The sequence below is a fragment of the Notechis scutatus genome, chromosome 4, assembly GCF_049901735.1.
Source record: "Notechis scutatus isolate UNSWTSFEM ecotype Mainland chromosome 4, rNotScu1.2, whole genome shotgun sequence".
Taxonomy (NCBI): domain Eukaryota; kingdom Metazoa; phylum Chordata; class Lepidosauria; order Squamata; family Elapidae; genus Notechis; species Notechis scutatus.
Window position 1 is genome coordinate 162796332 of NC_142012.1, and position 16729 is coordinate 162813060.

General features: G+C 45.5%; 1 protein-coding gene across 4 annotated transcripts in view; it reads left to right on the forward strand.

Moving 5' to 3' along the window:
* The first annotated feature begins 1579 nt into the window (after positions 1–1579).
* ECE2 (endothelin converting enzyme 2) overlaps positions 1580–16729 on the forward strand; it is an 87444-nt gene continuing 72294 nt past the window's right edge. For 2 of the 4 annotated variants that reach the window (XM_087965496.1, XM_087965498.1), the window contains exon 1: positions 1580–1648. In XM_087965496.1, coding sequence (XP_087821622.1) covers positions 1583–1648 — 66 coding nt within the window. In that variant the 5' untranslated portion in view covers positions 1580–1582. Of the gene's footprint in view, positions 1649–1904; positions 2128–16729 lie in introns of those variants that run through there. The other 2 variants (XR_015749537.1, XM_087965497.1) reach the window with 1 other exon arrangement.

Consider the following 16729-nt stretch of genomic DNA (forward strand, 5'->3'; position numbering starts at 1 on the left):
GGAAAAGGGGAGGAATCCGAACGCGAGTCCCGCTGCTACCCAAAAGCTAAATCAGAAAAATAAGGTAGCAAGCGGGGCAGGATATCCCTACCACCCTCCCTACATCCTCAGCCCCAGGATAGCAACCGTCAGGGGAGGGATTTGGTTTGGTTTGGTTTGCACCCCAAGGAGACTTGAAACTTGAGATGATAAATCTCAGCTCGGAGAGATGATAAATCAATAAAAATTAAGATGGCAAGAGGGGCAAGGATGCCCAATTTAAAAGCATCCTCAGCCCCAGCCATTCATTGCAAGAAGCGGTTTGGATGGGGGGGAGAGGAAAGAGCGCAGGGCTGTTCCGCACTCATGAGGACTTGAAACTTGAGATGAGAAATCAAAAAATAAGGAGGCAAAGGGGACAAGGACGGCTGTTCCGCACTCATGAGGACTTGAAACTTGAGATGAGAAATCAAAAAATAAGGAGGCAAAGGGGACAAGGACGCCAGTGCCATTTGCCCTACAATTCCAAAGCATCCTTAGCCCCAGCCATTCACTACAAGAGGGGTTTGGGGGTGTGTGTGTGAAGGAGGGGAAGGAGCATGCAGCTGTTCCACACCCATGAGGACTTGAAACTTGAGATGATAAATCTCAGCTCGGAGAGACGACAAATCAATAAAAATTAAGATGGCCAGAGGGGCAAGGATGCCACCTGCCCTACGATGCAAAAGCCTTCTCAGCTCAGCCATCCATTGCAATGAGAGAGCTTGGGGGAGGAGAACTAGCGTGTGGCTGTTCCGCATCCATGAGGACTTGAAACTTGAGGTGATAAACGAGATGATAAATCAAAAAATAAGGTGGCAAGAGGGACAAGGACGCCGGTGCCACTTGCCCTACAATTTCCAAAGCATCCTCAGCCCCAGCCATTCATTGCAAGAAGGGGGTTTGGGAGGATGGAGGAGAGGAAGGAGCGTGCAGCTGTTCCGCATCCCTGAGGACTTGAAACTTGAAATGATAAATCTCAGCTGGGAGATGATTAAAAAAAAAATAAGGTGGCAAGAGAGGCAAGGATGCCATCCGCCCTACGATGCAAAAGCCTCCACGACGCCCAGCCACCCATCGCAACGAAGAGGGTTGGAGGGGTGGGGAGAAGAAAGGAGCGCTTGGCTGTGCTGCGCACCCACGAGGACTAGAAACTTGAGGTGATAAATCTCAGCTGGGAGACGATAAATTAAAAAACAAAAATAAGGTGGCAAGAGGGGCAAGGATGCCGGTGCCACTTGCCCTACAATTTCCAAAGCATCCTCAGCCCCAGCCATTCATTGCAAGAAGGGGGTTTGGGAGGATGGAGGAGCTTGCAGCTGTTCCGCATCCCTGAGGACTCGAAACTTGAGATGATCAATCTCAGCTGGGAGACGATCAATTTAAACCAAAAAATTAATAATAATAATAAGGTGGCAAGAGAGGCAAGGATGCCACCCGCCCTACGAGGCAAAAAGCCTCCACAACGCCCAGCCACCCATCGCAACGAAGAGGGATGGAGGTTTGGGTGGTGGGGGGAGGAGAGGGTAAGAAGAAAGGAGCGCTTGGCTGTGCTGCGCAACCCATGAGGACTAGAAACTTGAGCGGGCGACCTCGCGCGAAAGGCGGCCCTTTCTCCGGCCAAGGCCAGGTGGGCGGGGGGGAAACGGCGCGGAGGCGGGGGGTGGGGGGGGCGAAAGCCGGGGAGAAGCGGGTGGAGGAGAAGGGCGCTCCAGCCCCCGACCTCTCCGGTTCCCTTAGCTCGTCCGGGGCTGCAGCCGAGCCCCGCTGACCTGAGCCGGCGGAGGCACCCTGCGCAGGGGCGCGGCTGGGAGCGGGGCTCCCCTTTGCCCCGCCGCCCGTTTAGCAGAGGCGCTCCCTCCGGTGGGGGGAGGAGGGAAGGACGGCAGGCCGGCTGCCTGCCTGCCTGCCTGCCTGCCGGTCCGCGGGCCCCCTGGCGGAGCGGCTCCGCATGGCCCCAGCGGCGGACTCGGCCGCTGCCACCGCCCCTTGCCCGCCTCGCCCCCGCCTGGCTCCCGAGGGAGGGAGGAGGCAGGCAGCGGCCGGGATCCTCCTCCGCCCGACCGGATCGCCAGCATGAGCGTGGCTCTCCAGGACCTCGGCAACAACGTGAGTAGCAAAGGCGGCGGCGGCGGCCGCCCACCCGCAGCAGCAGCCACAGTTCGGCCCAGGGCGGGCTTGGTTTGGCCAAAGCGCAGTGCAAACCCAGGGCTGGGCTGAACCGGGTCGGGCCGGGCTGGACTGAACCGGGCCGGGCTGGGCTGGACTGAATTGGGCCGGGCCGGAGGAACCGTCTGATCGACCTGCCTTGCCAAAAGCCGGGGATGCTTTTTTTGGGGGTGGGGGTGGGGGTGGAGAAGGGTCCATGTTCCACAGCCCGCAACTTTTATCCCTGGCCCACCTACCTACCCGTGTCCGGGGAGTAACATTGGGGAAAACTCGGGCGTGATGGGTCTTGAACGCGGGACGCGCGCGCCCTCCGCGCTTTTTGCTTGCAGAGGTTGCGGGCAGTGGAGCATGGACCCCCCCCCTTTTTTTAAAGCCCGCCCCGGCGGGTTTGACTCGTTCCTTGGGATGGATGGCCGGACACGAAGGGGGGGGGACGACACGCGGGCTAGCACCGAGTGCGCTCATCCGCTTGTCCCAGAGGTGCTTCTCTCAAGAGGCAGTAACAGTAACAGAGTTGGAAGGGACCTTGGAGGTCATCTTGTCCAACCCCCTGCTCCCCTGCAGGAGACCAATTCCTGCAGGTCTCTTCTTCAAAGCCTCCAGGGATGAGGCACCCGCAACTTCCAAAGGCTGTTGTTTATGCAGGAAACTGGACTTTCTGGGTTTGTTTGGTTTTTTCCTCCTTTTTCTTTGAAGACGTTTGGCTTCCTCCTCCAGGGAGCTTCTTCAGTTCGGAGGAAGCTTCTTTTGGAGGAGCTGAAGAAGCTTCTTGGAGGAGAAGTGAAATGCCTTCAAAGAAAAAAAAGAACACAGAAAGCGCAGTTGCCTCTTGGGGGGGAGGGGGAAATGCATCTTTGGGACAATGATGAGCTGGATGACCGAGAATCCCCATAGACTAGAGATCTCCAAAACTTGGCAACTTTAAGACTTGTGGACTTCAACTCCCATAGCTCCCAGCTACGCTGGCTAGAGAATTCTGGGAGTTGAAGTCCACAAGTCTTAAAGTTGCCAAGTTTGGGGACCCCCTGCCATACACATTCTTCATCCGCTTCGTTTTTGAGGCCTCTTAGCCTTGACTTCCATCCCTCATGGTGGCCTCCTTTCCAAACCCCATGATAATGGAGCATTAATAAGTCCTCTTGGGGTGTCAAGGGTGGGGTGAGAGTCCAGAGGTGGTGCACCATGGGTTTCCTGATTGCCAGGGCTAATTGGGCAATCTAAGCTAGGAGAGACCTGTTCTGTCCCGCGCTTTCGAAGCTGGTGGGCTCTGGATATAAAAGTCAAAACCTGATGTTTGATGCTGACCTAGAGGTGTTGGTTTGGAACCCTGGCTAAGTTCTGGAGAACTTAGACTTAATTAATTCTGACTGCTCCCATCAAACCCCAGAGTGATTTAGGAGAGATGGTACAGATGAACTGCTCCAATCTTTGTTCATTGCTGATTGTATCCTATGACTGTCATTAAGTGTTGTACGTTATGACTCTTGCCTCTTGCCAAATGTATCTTTTGTTTTATTTACACTGAGAGCAAATGCACTAAGACAAATTCCTTGTGTGTCTAATCACACTTGGCCAATAAATCTATTCTATTCTATTCTATTCTATTCTATTCTATTCTATTCTATATTCTATATTCTATATTCTATATTCTATATTCTATATTCTCTACTCTACTCTACTCTACTCTACATTCCACTCTACTCTACTCTACTCTACTCTACATTCCACTCCACTCCACTCCACTCTACATTCTATTCTATTCTATTCTATTCTATTCTATTCTATTCTATTCTATTCTATTCTCTATTCTCTATTCTCTATTCTCTATTCTCTATTCTCTATTCTACTCTACTCTACTCTACTCTACTCTACTCTACATTCCACTCCACTCCACTCTACATTCTATTCTATTCTATTCTATTCTATTCTATTCTATTCTATTCTATTCTATTCTATTCTATTCTCTGTTCTCTGTTCTCTGTTCTCTGTTCTCTATTCTCTATTCTACTCTACTCTACTCTACTCTACTCTACTCTACTCTACTCTACTCTACTCTACTCTCCACTCCACTCCCCTCACTCCACTTCCACTCTACATTCTATTCTATTCTATTCTATTCTATTCTATTCTATTCTATTCTATTCTATTCTATTCTATTCTCTATTCTCTATTCTCTATTCTCTATTCTCTATTCTCTATTCTCTACTCTACTCTACATTCCATTCCATTCCATTCCATTCCACTCCACTCCACTCCACTCTACATTCCATTCCATTCCATTCCATTCTATTCTGTTCTGTTCTGTTCTGTTCTATTCTATTCTATTCTATTCTATTCTATTCTATTCTATTCTACATTCTATTCCCCACCCCTTGCAGTCCCCATATGAAAACCACCAGCAGTAGGGAAGGAGATCCGATCCTATTCTAGGAAGACTGCTCCACTTCTTACCATCACCTGCCATCAGAACATTCTTCCTAATCAACCTGAATCATATTTTTTTAAAAGTTTCAGTTCATTGGTCCTTTTCCTACTCCTTGCACTCTTCTCACGTCTTGTCCAAGTCTTCTTTTTTTCTTAAGTTTAAACAGACTCTGCTTTCTTAACTATCTCGGTAGGGTTGGTTTCCAGGTGGTTGTTGCCGTTATTGTTATTCAGTTGCTAAGTCATGTCTGAGTCTTCATGACCCAATGCACAATAGCACTCCAGGCTGCCCCTGTCTCCCAGAGTGTGTCCAAATTCACGTTCATTGTATCGCTGGCCCCATCTCATCCTCTGCCATCCCCTTTCTCCTTCTGCCTTCCGTCTTCCCCAGCATCCGTTCCCAAGGAGTCCTCTCTTCTCATTTGGTGGCCAAAGGATTTGAGCTTCAGCTTCAGGATCTGCCCTTCCAGAGGGTTGGTTTGCTTTAGGATTGACAAATTGGATCTCCTTATAGTCCAACTGGGTTACTGTGGTCAACCCAATGTTGAAAACAGATGTTTATGTGTTTTTCACCAGGAGTCTAATTCAGTAGTTCTTCTCTTCTCTTCTCTTCTCTACTCTACTCTACTCTACTCTTCTCTTCTCTTCTCTTCTCTCCTCTCCTCTCCTCTCCTCTCCTCTCCTCTCCTCTCCTCTCCTCTCCTGCTCTACTCTACTCTACTCTACTCCATTCTACTCTACTCTATTCTATTCCATTCCATTCCATTCTACTGTATTTGTATTCTATTTCTACTTCTCTCCTCTCCTCTCCTCTCCTCTCTCTCCTCTCCCTCTCCTCTCCTCTCCTCTCCTCTCCTACTCTACTCTACTCTACTCTACTCTACTCTACTCTACTCTACTCTACTCTACTCTACTCTACTCTACTCTACTCTACTCTAAATTATTCTTGTCAATTTCTAAATGTCCCATCCAGGTGATCATTGTATCCTATAGGACAGAGGTCTTCAAACCCGACAGCTTTAAGACTTTTGGATGTCAACTCCCAGAATTCCTTCCCCAGTCATGTTAGCTCAGGAATTCTGGGAATTGAAGTCCACAAGTCTTAAACTTGCTATAGGAGGATCCATTTCAAAGGTTCAGGTAATCCCATTGCAGGGTTCTCCTGGCTGTAGGTTCATATGTCACCTTCCAAGTATTTTGATTTATTTATCCATCAAATGTATGTGGTTGCTTGACTATCTCATGGAAAAATGACTCCGATTCCTCCCTCCCTAATGACTTATTAGTAAGGATAGTTACTAATATCCTTACCTGCTTAGCCTGCTTTGTCACCATTGCATGGACTTACTGGCGTAGGTGTCAGCTCATTTGGAACTTTGTAAATTGTGGCTTTTCGAGAAGCGGGGAATCCATCAGCATGGGTTAATAGGCAGCAAATGAAAAGAACGTTTTAAGAAGGATGAGGACTTCCTTAGAAGATGTCCCAACACCTTCTGTGCCACCAGGAATTAGTCAAAAACAGTGGTCAAAAGGATATGTCTACTATTGGAAGACCATTAGCTCAATTCATTAAGATAGGATAAGATAAGAGAAGATAAAATTGGATAGGATAGGATAGGTAGGATAGGATGAGAAGAGCAGAGAAGAGAAACTTTATTGTTGTTTTTTTACTGTGGGAACACTAGCACACATTGAAAATTAAATTCTTGTTGCCTGCTGTCAAAAGTGTACACATATATAACATACCTACAGGCATGCTAATACACATCTATGTGCATACCTACATATAAATACATATAAATATTGATCACTGTCCATCTAGAATACATAGTGGAAAGAGGAAGGTTGAGCATTGAAACAAGGCTTAAAGCAGTAACTGTGAAAGGGATCTTGGAGTCTTAGTGGACAACAAGTTGAACATGAGCCAACAATGTGCAGCGGCAGCCCAAAAAGCCAAGGCAATCCTAAATTGCATCAACAGAGGGATACAAATCAAGATCAAGGGAGGTACTACTACCACTCTATAAAGCCTTAGTAAGACCAGACCTAGAGTACTACATCCAGTCTTGGTCACCACAATATGAAAAATTATGTTGAGACTTTAGAAAAAAAAGTGCAGAGCAGAGCAACCAGGATGACAAGGGGACTGGAGACTATGGCATATGAAGAACGGTTACAGGAACTGGACCTGGTTAATCTAGTGAAGAGAAGCGGGGGGGGGAGGTTGGACTAGATGACCTGCAAGGTCCCTTCCAACTCTGTTAATCTGTTCCTAAGGCTGATACCGCATGGAAGAAAAGCTGTGGGTGAATCCAGATGTTCTGCTTTGGATACCACAAAGCCTGGAGCCTTCTGAACGTTCCCTTCTGTCTCCTTTGTGCTGTGGCTTTAGGTGGGGTGATTTTGTCAGGTTAAGCTGGTTGCTTTGCAGAATCCCTAGACCTGAGATGAGTCATAATGCTGGGGACCCAAGGCAGACATTTTGCCCGATCTTAATGCAAGGCTAATCAGAAGGCTTTGGAGAAGCTTGTAAGATGGGGTACCGCTAGTCTTTGCCTTGCAACCACAACTGAGCCCCGAATTTCCGTCGCTAAGCAAGGCAGTGGGGTTTTTACCCTGCTCTATGACCTTTCTTGCCACCGTTGTTAAGTGAATCACTGCAGTTCTTAAGCTAGTCCCATGGGTGTTCAGTGTCTTTGGCTTCCCCATTGGTTTTGCTGATCGGGGATCCTGCAATGGTCGTAACTGTGAAAAACCAGCGACCACAATGGAGCGCAGAATTTATGTTGCCAAGGGGGACATTGGTCAAGTGAGTTTCGCCCCGTTTTATGACTTTTCTTTCCCCCGTGGTTAAGTGGATCACTGCAGTTATTAAGTGAGTCACACGGTTGTTAAGTGAATCTGGCTTCCCCATGGGCTTTGCTGGTCAGAAAGTTGCAAAAGGGGATTGCGTGATCAAGGGAGGCTGCAACCGTCATAAATATGAGTCAATTGTCAAACATCTGAATGTCAATCATGTGACCATGGGGATGCTGCAACAGTCGTAAGTGTGAAAAACAGTCATAAGTCACTTTTTTCAGTGCAGTTGTAACTTTGAATGGTCACTAAATGAACTGTTGTAAGTCAAGGACTACCTGTAATGAATTCCTTTATCATATTTTATCACTAATATTATATACATACATACATACATACATACATATAATATACCTAGAATTTTTTTCTCCTTCCTTATCCCTGTTTCTACTGAGCTACAGGTAGTCCTTGACTGTCATGCCCCTGTTGGAATCTGATTCCGAGGGGGAGGTTGAACAGCTGACAGGGAGTGGGAGTGTGGCTCTGGTGGCTGTGGAGGAAACTGGGGAAGGGCACAGTCCGGCTGGGCATTCAGAGAAAGACCCAGGACCACCCTCTCTTCATCCTAGGGCACGCAGGGAGGAACAGATAAGGGAGCAACATGGGTTACGTGGGAGAAAAGGGCCCTGATTCCCTTCATTAGCTGCGGCTGGGAAAACAGGATATAAAGGGCATTTGCACACAGCGCCTTGTTGGATGCACAGCGTGCATTATCTTTGTTTGTCAAGTCTTATCTGGGTTCTGGGGTCCTCCCAGCTGTGTGTGTTTCGTTATCTTTTGAAGTCTGCAATTCCTTATCCTGCCCTGTCTCGTAAATTGCTGCAGCGTGGTTTGTGTTGGTTTTTATTTATAATTTATATGTACTTTGGGTTCCGACTGAATCTCTTCCCTTTAAAGACTGTTCCTGGGAGAGGTTTTTCTCCAGCCGATAATCACTGGACATTGGGGGGCCAAGTTGGAGGAATTAAAGGGACTTTACCTACTTTTGTGACTTCGTTGCTTTTGTGCCACGCCCCGGGTCATCACATTGACTTACGACCACAACTGAGCCCAAAATTTCTGTTGCTAAGCAAGGTAGTTGTTAAGGGATTTGTGCCCCCATTTTATGGCCTTTTTTGCCATGGTTATTAAGTGAATCATGACAGTCATTAAGTAAATCATGCCATCCTTAAGCAAATCTGGCTTCTTCTATTGACTTTGCTTGTTGGAATCCGGCCGGGAAGGTTACAAGGGGTGATCAGATGTCTCCGGGATCCAGGCCAGGGTCCAACGGTGCTGAAAAATGCAGTTTGCAACCGGTCTTCAGACTTACGACCGTTTCAGCATCCTCCTGAATGCAATTCAGCCACTTGTAACACCCGGCGTGGATTTACGATGGCTGCAGCCTCTTGGAATCACATGATTTAGCTTGGTTTACTTTCTTGTCACTGCATCCTGTACAACGAAATTAAATGCCATCTTCAGTGGACATTCTAACTATAAAAATTCCTAGTATGATTTGATTGCTTCTTGTACCCTATGACTATCATTAAGTGTTGTACCTGATGATTCTGGACTCTTGACGAATGTCTCTTTTCCTTTATATGTACACTGAGAGCATTTGCACCAAGACAAATTCCTTCTGTGTCCAATCACACTTGGCCAATAAAAAGAATTCTATTCTAAAATAAAACACATCCTTCGCATTCTGCACAATTGAATTGAAAACCCCTGATATTGCATTCATACTGCACTATATACAGTAGAATTCAATATAGTTACTGCTTTGGGGTAGAAGCTGTTTTTCAGCCTATTTGTCCTTGTTTTTGATTGTCTGCCAGAGGGTTAATAGTTCAGAAAAAGGGTGCCCAGGATGAGATGGATCTTTAAGCATGTTTTGAACTTAAGAAAGGCACTGGGAGTTATAAAGCTCTTCCAAAGAGAGAAGAGGGCAACCAATGTTAATCTTCTGGAGCGCCATTTATCACCATTACCAGACGGCTTCCAACAATAGTAATAGCAATAGCACTTAAGACTTATATACCACTTCACAGTATTTTACAGCCTTCTCTAAACAGTTTACAGAGTCAGCATTTTTGCCCCCCCCCCCCAACAAGGTCATTTTACTGACCTTGGAAGATTGGGAGACTGTCAACCAGGAGCCGGTTAGGATCTGATTGGCCTACCAGCGGTTAACGGAGCTGGTGGCAGACTTGGACAGTGAGGAGTTTGGGGAGGAACATGGGCCAGTCCTGGAGTCTGACGAGGGCTCTGCATTGGAGGCAGAGATGGGGCCAGGGCCGCCTGACCGTTATCCGCTGCTTTCAGAGTCGGAGATCAGTGGAGAAGAAGAACAACTGGAGCCTGTTCCCACAGTGCGCATGCACAGAGATGCCAGGAGAAGGGAACAGTTAAGGAACAAGGATTGACTCGGGAGTAAAAGTTCAGGTGGACGGTGAATGGCCCTAGGGTATAAAGAGGAGCGACAGAGGAGTGGTGTTTGCAGGGGGCAATTAGTTCAGTTCATTAGGGTGAAGGTCTGTTTTTGACTTCTTGCCAAGTACTTGCTGCTACAGCGTGATGTTTGGAAGCTATCGGCCTTTCCCTTTAACCTAAATAAAAGGGATTTTATTGGGACGAGGAGTCGGCTTCATGATCTTGGGAAGCCTAAGTCAGAACAGGATCGAACTGCTGGCAGTGGGCAGAGCTAGCCTGCAATACTGCATTCTAACCACTGAGCCACCACAGCTCCTTCACCTCCACCTGAAGGAAAATTCATTGGGGGGAAACTAGGTTTGCTTGACAACGGTGGCAAGAAAGGTCACAACACCTAATATAACTCAGCTAACAACCAGACGGGTTAGCAACAGAAGTTCCAGCTCCAATTATGATCATAAGTCAAGAACTATCTGTACCTGACGATGGAAAAATAAGTCCCTTCATATGCAGTATTAACAAGCACAAACTGTTCTTTCAAACTTTGAGATTGAAAGACTTTATTTTGTTTTGTTTTTTAGTGAGTTAACTGAGCTTGCCGGCCTTGGTTAAAAAAAACCCAGAAGTTTCACAATAATAAAATAAAGTCTTTTATAAAATTTACGAGGAGCCAACCCAATAAAATCTCCCAGATTGCTAACGGCAGTCAACTGTGCAAGATGCGGGCTTCACAAATAGCCAGGCAGAGAGGACAGCAAAAAACTTCTTCTCAAATTCAGAAGGAGGGAAGAAAATGAGAAGACTGAAGGGACACGCTTGAGCCTTCATGCAAGGAAAGGCAGGTTTTGAATAACCAAGCGCCGAAAGAAGAGAGGCTCATGAAAGGCCAATTCTGTCTGCCAAAGAATCAGACCCTTTCTGCAAATTAGTAAAGAGAGGTTGACGGAGGAAGATCATAAAGTGGTCTTTGAATCGGTTTTTGTCCTTGAGAGGGAAAAGTTTAAGAAGAACAACATTGCACATTAAGCAAGGAGAGAAGCAACTCAGAAATAAGGAGAACTTTCCTAGCAGTGAGGACAATTAAACAGTGGAACAGAAGTTGCCTTCAGAAGTTGTAGGTGCTTCCTCACTGGAGGTTTTTAAGAGGAGACTGGACAGCCACTTGTCTGGAATGGTATAGGGTCTCCTACTTGAGCAGTGGGTGGACTAGAAGACTTCCAAGGTCCCTTCCAACTCCGTTATTCTATTCCAAGTGATGGCGAACCTTTTTGTTGTGGTGTGCCAAAAGCGCCCGCATGCCGGCACCCACAATGCAATGCCCCCTACCCCCTGTGCATGCATGCGCAACACCCCTGCTCTGTCCCCTTACCTGGACGGTGCATGCGCGTGCCTCCCAGTTGATTTTCGGCCCATTTGAGGCCGTTTTCACCCTCCTGGAGGCTCGAGGGAAGCCTCGGGAGGCCGAAAAATGGGCCCGTTTTGGCACTTCCTGTATTTCCGGAAGGCCTGTTTTTCAGCCTCCCAAGGCTGCAGAGGCTTCCCTCGAGCCTCCAGGAGGGTGAAAATGGCCTCAAACGGGCCGAAAATCATCTGGGAGGTGCGCACATGTGCAGTCCAGGTAAGCTTAGTTGGGGCTCGCGTGCCCACACAAATGTCTCTGCGTATCATCTGTAGCGTGCATGCCCTAGGTTCGCCATCACGGTTCTTTTCTATTTACAAGCGAGCCATGTATAGGTAGTCTTCAACTTATGACCACAATAGAACCTAGATACGAAGCAAGTCTTGCTGTCGCAAAGCAAGACAGTTGTTCAGTGACTTTTTTTGCCTCATGTCATGACCTTTCTTGCCACAGTTGTTAAGTGAATCACTGCAGTTAAGTTACTAACATGACTGTTAAGGGAATCTGGCTTCTCTTTGCTTGTCAGAAAGCTCGCAAAACGGGATCCCACAACTTTCAAAAATATGAGTCAGATGCCCAACCATCTGAATTTTGATCATGGGATGGGATGCTGCAACGGTCACTAAGTGTGAAAAGGGACCCTAAGTCACTTCTTTCAGTGCTGTTGTAAACTTTGGATGGTTATTATTAAAAGAACTGTTGTAAGTTGAAGACTACCTGTATCGAAGAATCCTTCAAAGGAACTCTGATTAACTCTTCTGTTGGAGCAGGTCGACCAGGTCAGTGTTTCTCAATCTCAACAAATTTTGGGATGTATGGATTTCAGCTTCCGGAATTTCTGCAGTCAGCAAGCTGAGATGCTTTCTCCGGTTCCCCGTTCTACTTTTGGACTCCAATTTCTCTTATCTGAGCATTGACTTGGCTGTGGTTTCTTCCTCCTGTTCCTCAAGGTTATTCGCACAGCCCCTTACACTCTCCTAAGGATGCGGTGGCTCAGTGGCTAAGACGCTGAGCTTGTCGATCAGAAAGGTCGACAGTTCGGCGGCTCGAGTCCCTAGCGCCGCATAACGGAGTGAGCTCCCATTACTTGTCCCAGATTCTGCCAACCTAGTTCGAATGCATGTGAAAAAAATGCAAGTAGAAAAATAGGGACCACCTTTGGTGGGAAGGGAACAGCGTTCTGTGCGCCTTCGGGCATTTAGTCATGCCGGCCACATGACCACGGAGACGTCTTCGGACAGCGCTGGCTCTCTTTGGCTTTGTAATGGAGATGAGCACCGTCCCCTAGAGCCGGAAACAACTAGTATGTAATGTTAGGGATAACATTGGTTACCTAACTTAGTTTGGGTAGAATAATATATAAACTATGTTAGTGAGTTTAAGTGTATGTATCACTTTAAACTGTAAACCAAGTTTTTGGGTGCGGTTGTAAAATCACCATAAGAGGGAGCAAGAGAGCTCACTGTTTGCCCTGGCTTTTACTGGAATGCTGACAATGAAGGATTGATGGTGATAAACTGCGTGTTTGCTGAAAGAAGAAAAGGGGTTTGATTTTTCTTCATATCTCTGACTGCAAAAGAGATATATCACTGGACTGATTGATTGTAAGTTTAATGAACTCTTTTTCGACACTGGACTTTGCAAACTGATTAACCGGACTGACTGAACTTAGTGTATGACATATGGACTGTTTGACTATGCTATAACTCTTGCTGGAATAAAAACTATTTAACTTGCACAGTGTATCTGTCTTACTGATTGTAAGCTACTACAACGTTTTGTCTCACATATCTGCCTGTCTGCTAGACCAGGGGTCCCCAACCACCGGTACCGGTCCATAGAACAAGTTTTACCGGGCCGCTGGTTGCTGGGCGCCGCCATCTTTTTGATGAAAAAGTGCTTCGGTGAGCTTTTCGGGTGAAAGCTCACCAGAAGCACGCCATCAAAAGATAAGCGGCATGCTCGGTGAGCTTTTCCGGGTAGAAAGCCATTTCTACCGGAAAAGCTCACCGAGCGCTAGCGCCGCCATCTTTTTGATGAAAAGTGCTTCCGGTGAGGTCACGGGCCTTTTTCATCAAAATGGCAGCGCCCAGCTGATGTGAGTACCGGGCCGTGGCGCCCAGCTGATGCCGGTACCAGACGCGGCATAAAAAAGGTTGGGGATCACTGTGCTAGACTGCCGTTGCACGTTCTGCTAGGGTGTATATCCCTAACATGTATGTGCGAGGGAAATCTTTACCTTTATACCAAAGGTGTGTGATGACCCAGGGCAAAGCACGGAGGCCCACACACTCAGCTGATAGTTCAAAACGCATGTTGGCTGCATTTTGATCGCGTGACCTTGGGGGGGTGTAAGTGTGAAAATTGCTCATAATGGGGTCAGTGCCGTCGTAACTTGGAACTGTTGTAAGATGGGGACCACCTGTAACTGTCCGAAGTGGCGTAGGGTTCCCTGCCTCAGCAGGGGGTTGGACTAGAAGACCTTCCAAAGTCCCTTCCATCTCTGTTATTCTATTCTGTTTTCTTTTCTTGTAACATCAGCTCTTTGTTGGAACCGGGAGAGGTGACGGAAGGAGGTGTTCTCCAGCCCTTGCAGGTGGAGCTGTTTCTAAGACGATGTCATTTGATACCTCGAGATTCGGCTGTTTTTCTTGCTTGCCTGCCTTCCTGTTTCCTTACCCTCATGTTTCCTCCAGAGAGGGAACTCGACTTGTGATGGGAGCACAAGATGAAAGCCTATAGGAGGGCCCACGGTGGGGTGGCTGCTATTTTTAGAGGCTAAGAGAGCTTTCAAACCTCTTATTGTTATGCAGGGTTAATAAATAGTGCATGGACTCAGATTTTTAGGGCGTGAGTAGCTCTCCAAGCAGTGCATTCTGACAAAAGGCTTGGTAAGGCCACACTTGGAATACTGCATCCAGTTTTGGTCGTCACGATGTAAAAAAAAAAAAGATGTTGAGACTCTAGAAAGAGTGCAGAAAAGAGCAAGAAAGATGCATAGGGGACTGGAGGCTTATGAAGAACGGTTGCAGGAACTGGGCATGGCTAGTCGGATGAAAAGCAGGACTAGGGGAGACAGGATAGCAGAGTTCCAATATTTGAGGGGCTGCCCCAAAGAAGAGGGAGTCCAGCTATTCTCCAAAGCACCTGAGGGCAGGACAAGAAGCAATGGATGGAAACTCATCAAGGAGAGAAGCAACCTGGAACTAAGGAGCAATTTCCTGACAGTCAGAACAATTAATTAGTGAAACAACTTGCCTCCAGAAGTTGTGAAGGCTCCAACACTGGAAGTTTTTTAAAAGATGTTGGATAACGCTTTGTCTGAAGTGGTGTAGTAGGGTTTCCTGCCTAGGCAGGGGGTTGGACTAGAAGACCTCCAAGGTCCCTTCCCTTAACTCTGTTATTCTATTCTATTCTATTCTATTCTATTCTATTCTATTCTATTCTATTCCATTCCATTCCATTCCATTCCTTAGTCTATTCTATTCTCTATTCTATTCTGTTCTGTTCTGTTCTGTTCTATTCTATTCTATTCATTCAATTCCATTCCTTATTCTATTCTATTCTATTCTATTCTATTCTATTCTATTCTATTCTATTCTATTCATTCCACTCCTTATTCTATTCTATTCTATTCTATTCTATTCTAATCTAATCTAATCTAATCTAATCTAATCTAATCTATTCTGTATTCTATTCTATTCTAATCTATTCATTCCATTCCATTCCTTATTCTATTCCCTATTCTATTCTATTCTATTCTATTCTATTCTATTCTATTCTATTCTACTCATTCCATTCCATTCCATTCCCTATTCTACTCTACTCTACTCTACTCTACTCTACTCTACTCTACTCTACTCTATTCATTCCATTCCATTCCATTCCATTCCATTCCATTCCCTATTCTATTCTACTCTACTCTACTCTACTCCACTCTATTCATTCCATTCCATTCCATTCCATTCCATTCCCTACTCTACTCTACTCTACTCTACTCTACTCTACTCTACTCTATTCATTTGATTCCATTCCATTCCATTCCATTCCAATTCCTATTCTATTCTATTCTATTCTATTCATTCCATTCCATTCCATTCCCTATTCTATTCTACTCTACTCTACTCTATTCATTCCATTCCATTCCATTCCCTATTCTACTCTACTCTACTCTACTCTACTCTACTCTATTCATTCCATTCCATTCCATTCCCTATTCTATTCTATTCTATTCTATTCTATTCTATTCTATTCTATTCTATTCTATTCTATTCTACTCTACTCTACTCTACTCTACTCTACTCTACTCTACTCTACTCTACTCTATTCATTCCATTCCATTCCATTCCATTCCCTATTCTATTCTACTCTACTCTACTCTACTCTACTCTACTCATTCCATTCCATTCCATTCCATTCCTTATTCTATTCTTTACTCTTCTCTACTCTACTCTACTGTACTCTATTCATTCCATTCCATTCCATTCCCTATTATATTCTACTCTACTCTATTCATTCCATTCCATTCTCCTATTCTATTCTATTCTATTCTATTCTATTCTATTCTACTCTACTCTACTCTACTCTACTCTACTCTACTCTACTCTACTCATTCCATTCCATTCCATTCCATTCCCTATTCTACTCTACTCTACTCTACTCTACTCTACTCTACTCTACTCATTCCATTCCATTCCATTCCCTATTCTATTCTATTCTACTCTACTCTACTCTACTCTACTCTATTCATTCCATTCCATTCCATTTCATTCCATTCCTTATTCTATTCTATTCTCTATTCTATTCTCTATTCCATTCTACTCTACTCTACTCTACTCTACTCATTCCATTCCATTCCATTCCATTCCCTATTCTATTCTATTCTACTCTACTCTACTCTACTCTACTCTACTCTACTCTACCCTACTCTATTCATTCCATTCCATTCCATTCCATTCCATTCCATTCCATTCCCTATTCTATTCTATTCTATTCCATTCTACTCTACTCTACTCTACTCTACTCTACTCTATTCATTCCATTCCATTCCATTCCCCATTCTATTCTACTCTACTCTACTCTACTCTACTCTACTCTACTCATTCCATTCCATTCCATTCCGTTCCATTCCATTCCATTCCATTCCATTCCATTCCATTCCCTATTCTATTCTATTCTATTCTATTCTATTCTACTTTACTTTACTCTACTCTCTTCATTCCATTCCATTCCATTCCATTCCCTATTCTATTCTACTCTACTCTACTCTACTCTACTCTACTCTACTCTACTCTACTCTATTCATTCCATTTCATTCCCTATTCTGTTCTACTCTACTCTACTCTACTCTACTCTACTCTACTCTACACTACACTACTCTATTTATTCCATTCCATTCCATTCCCTATTCTATTCTATTCTATTCTATTCTGGGGTGTCTTATCTACT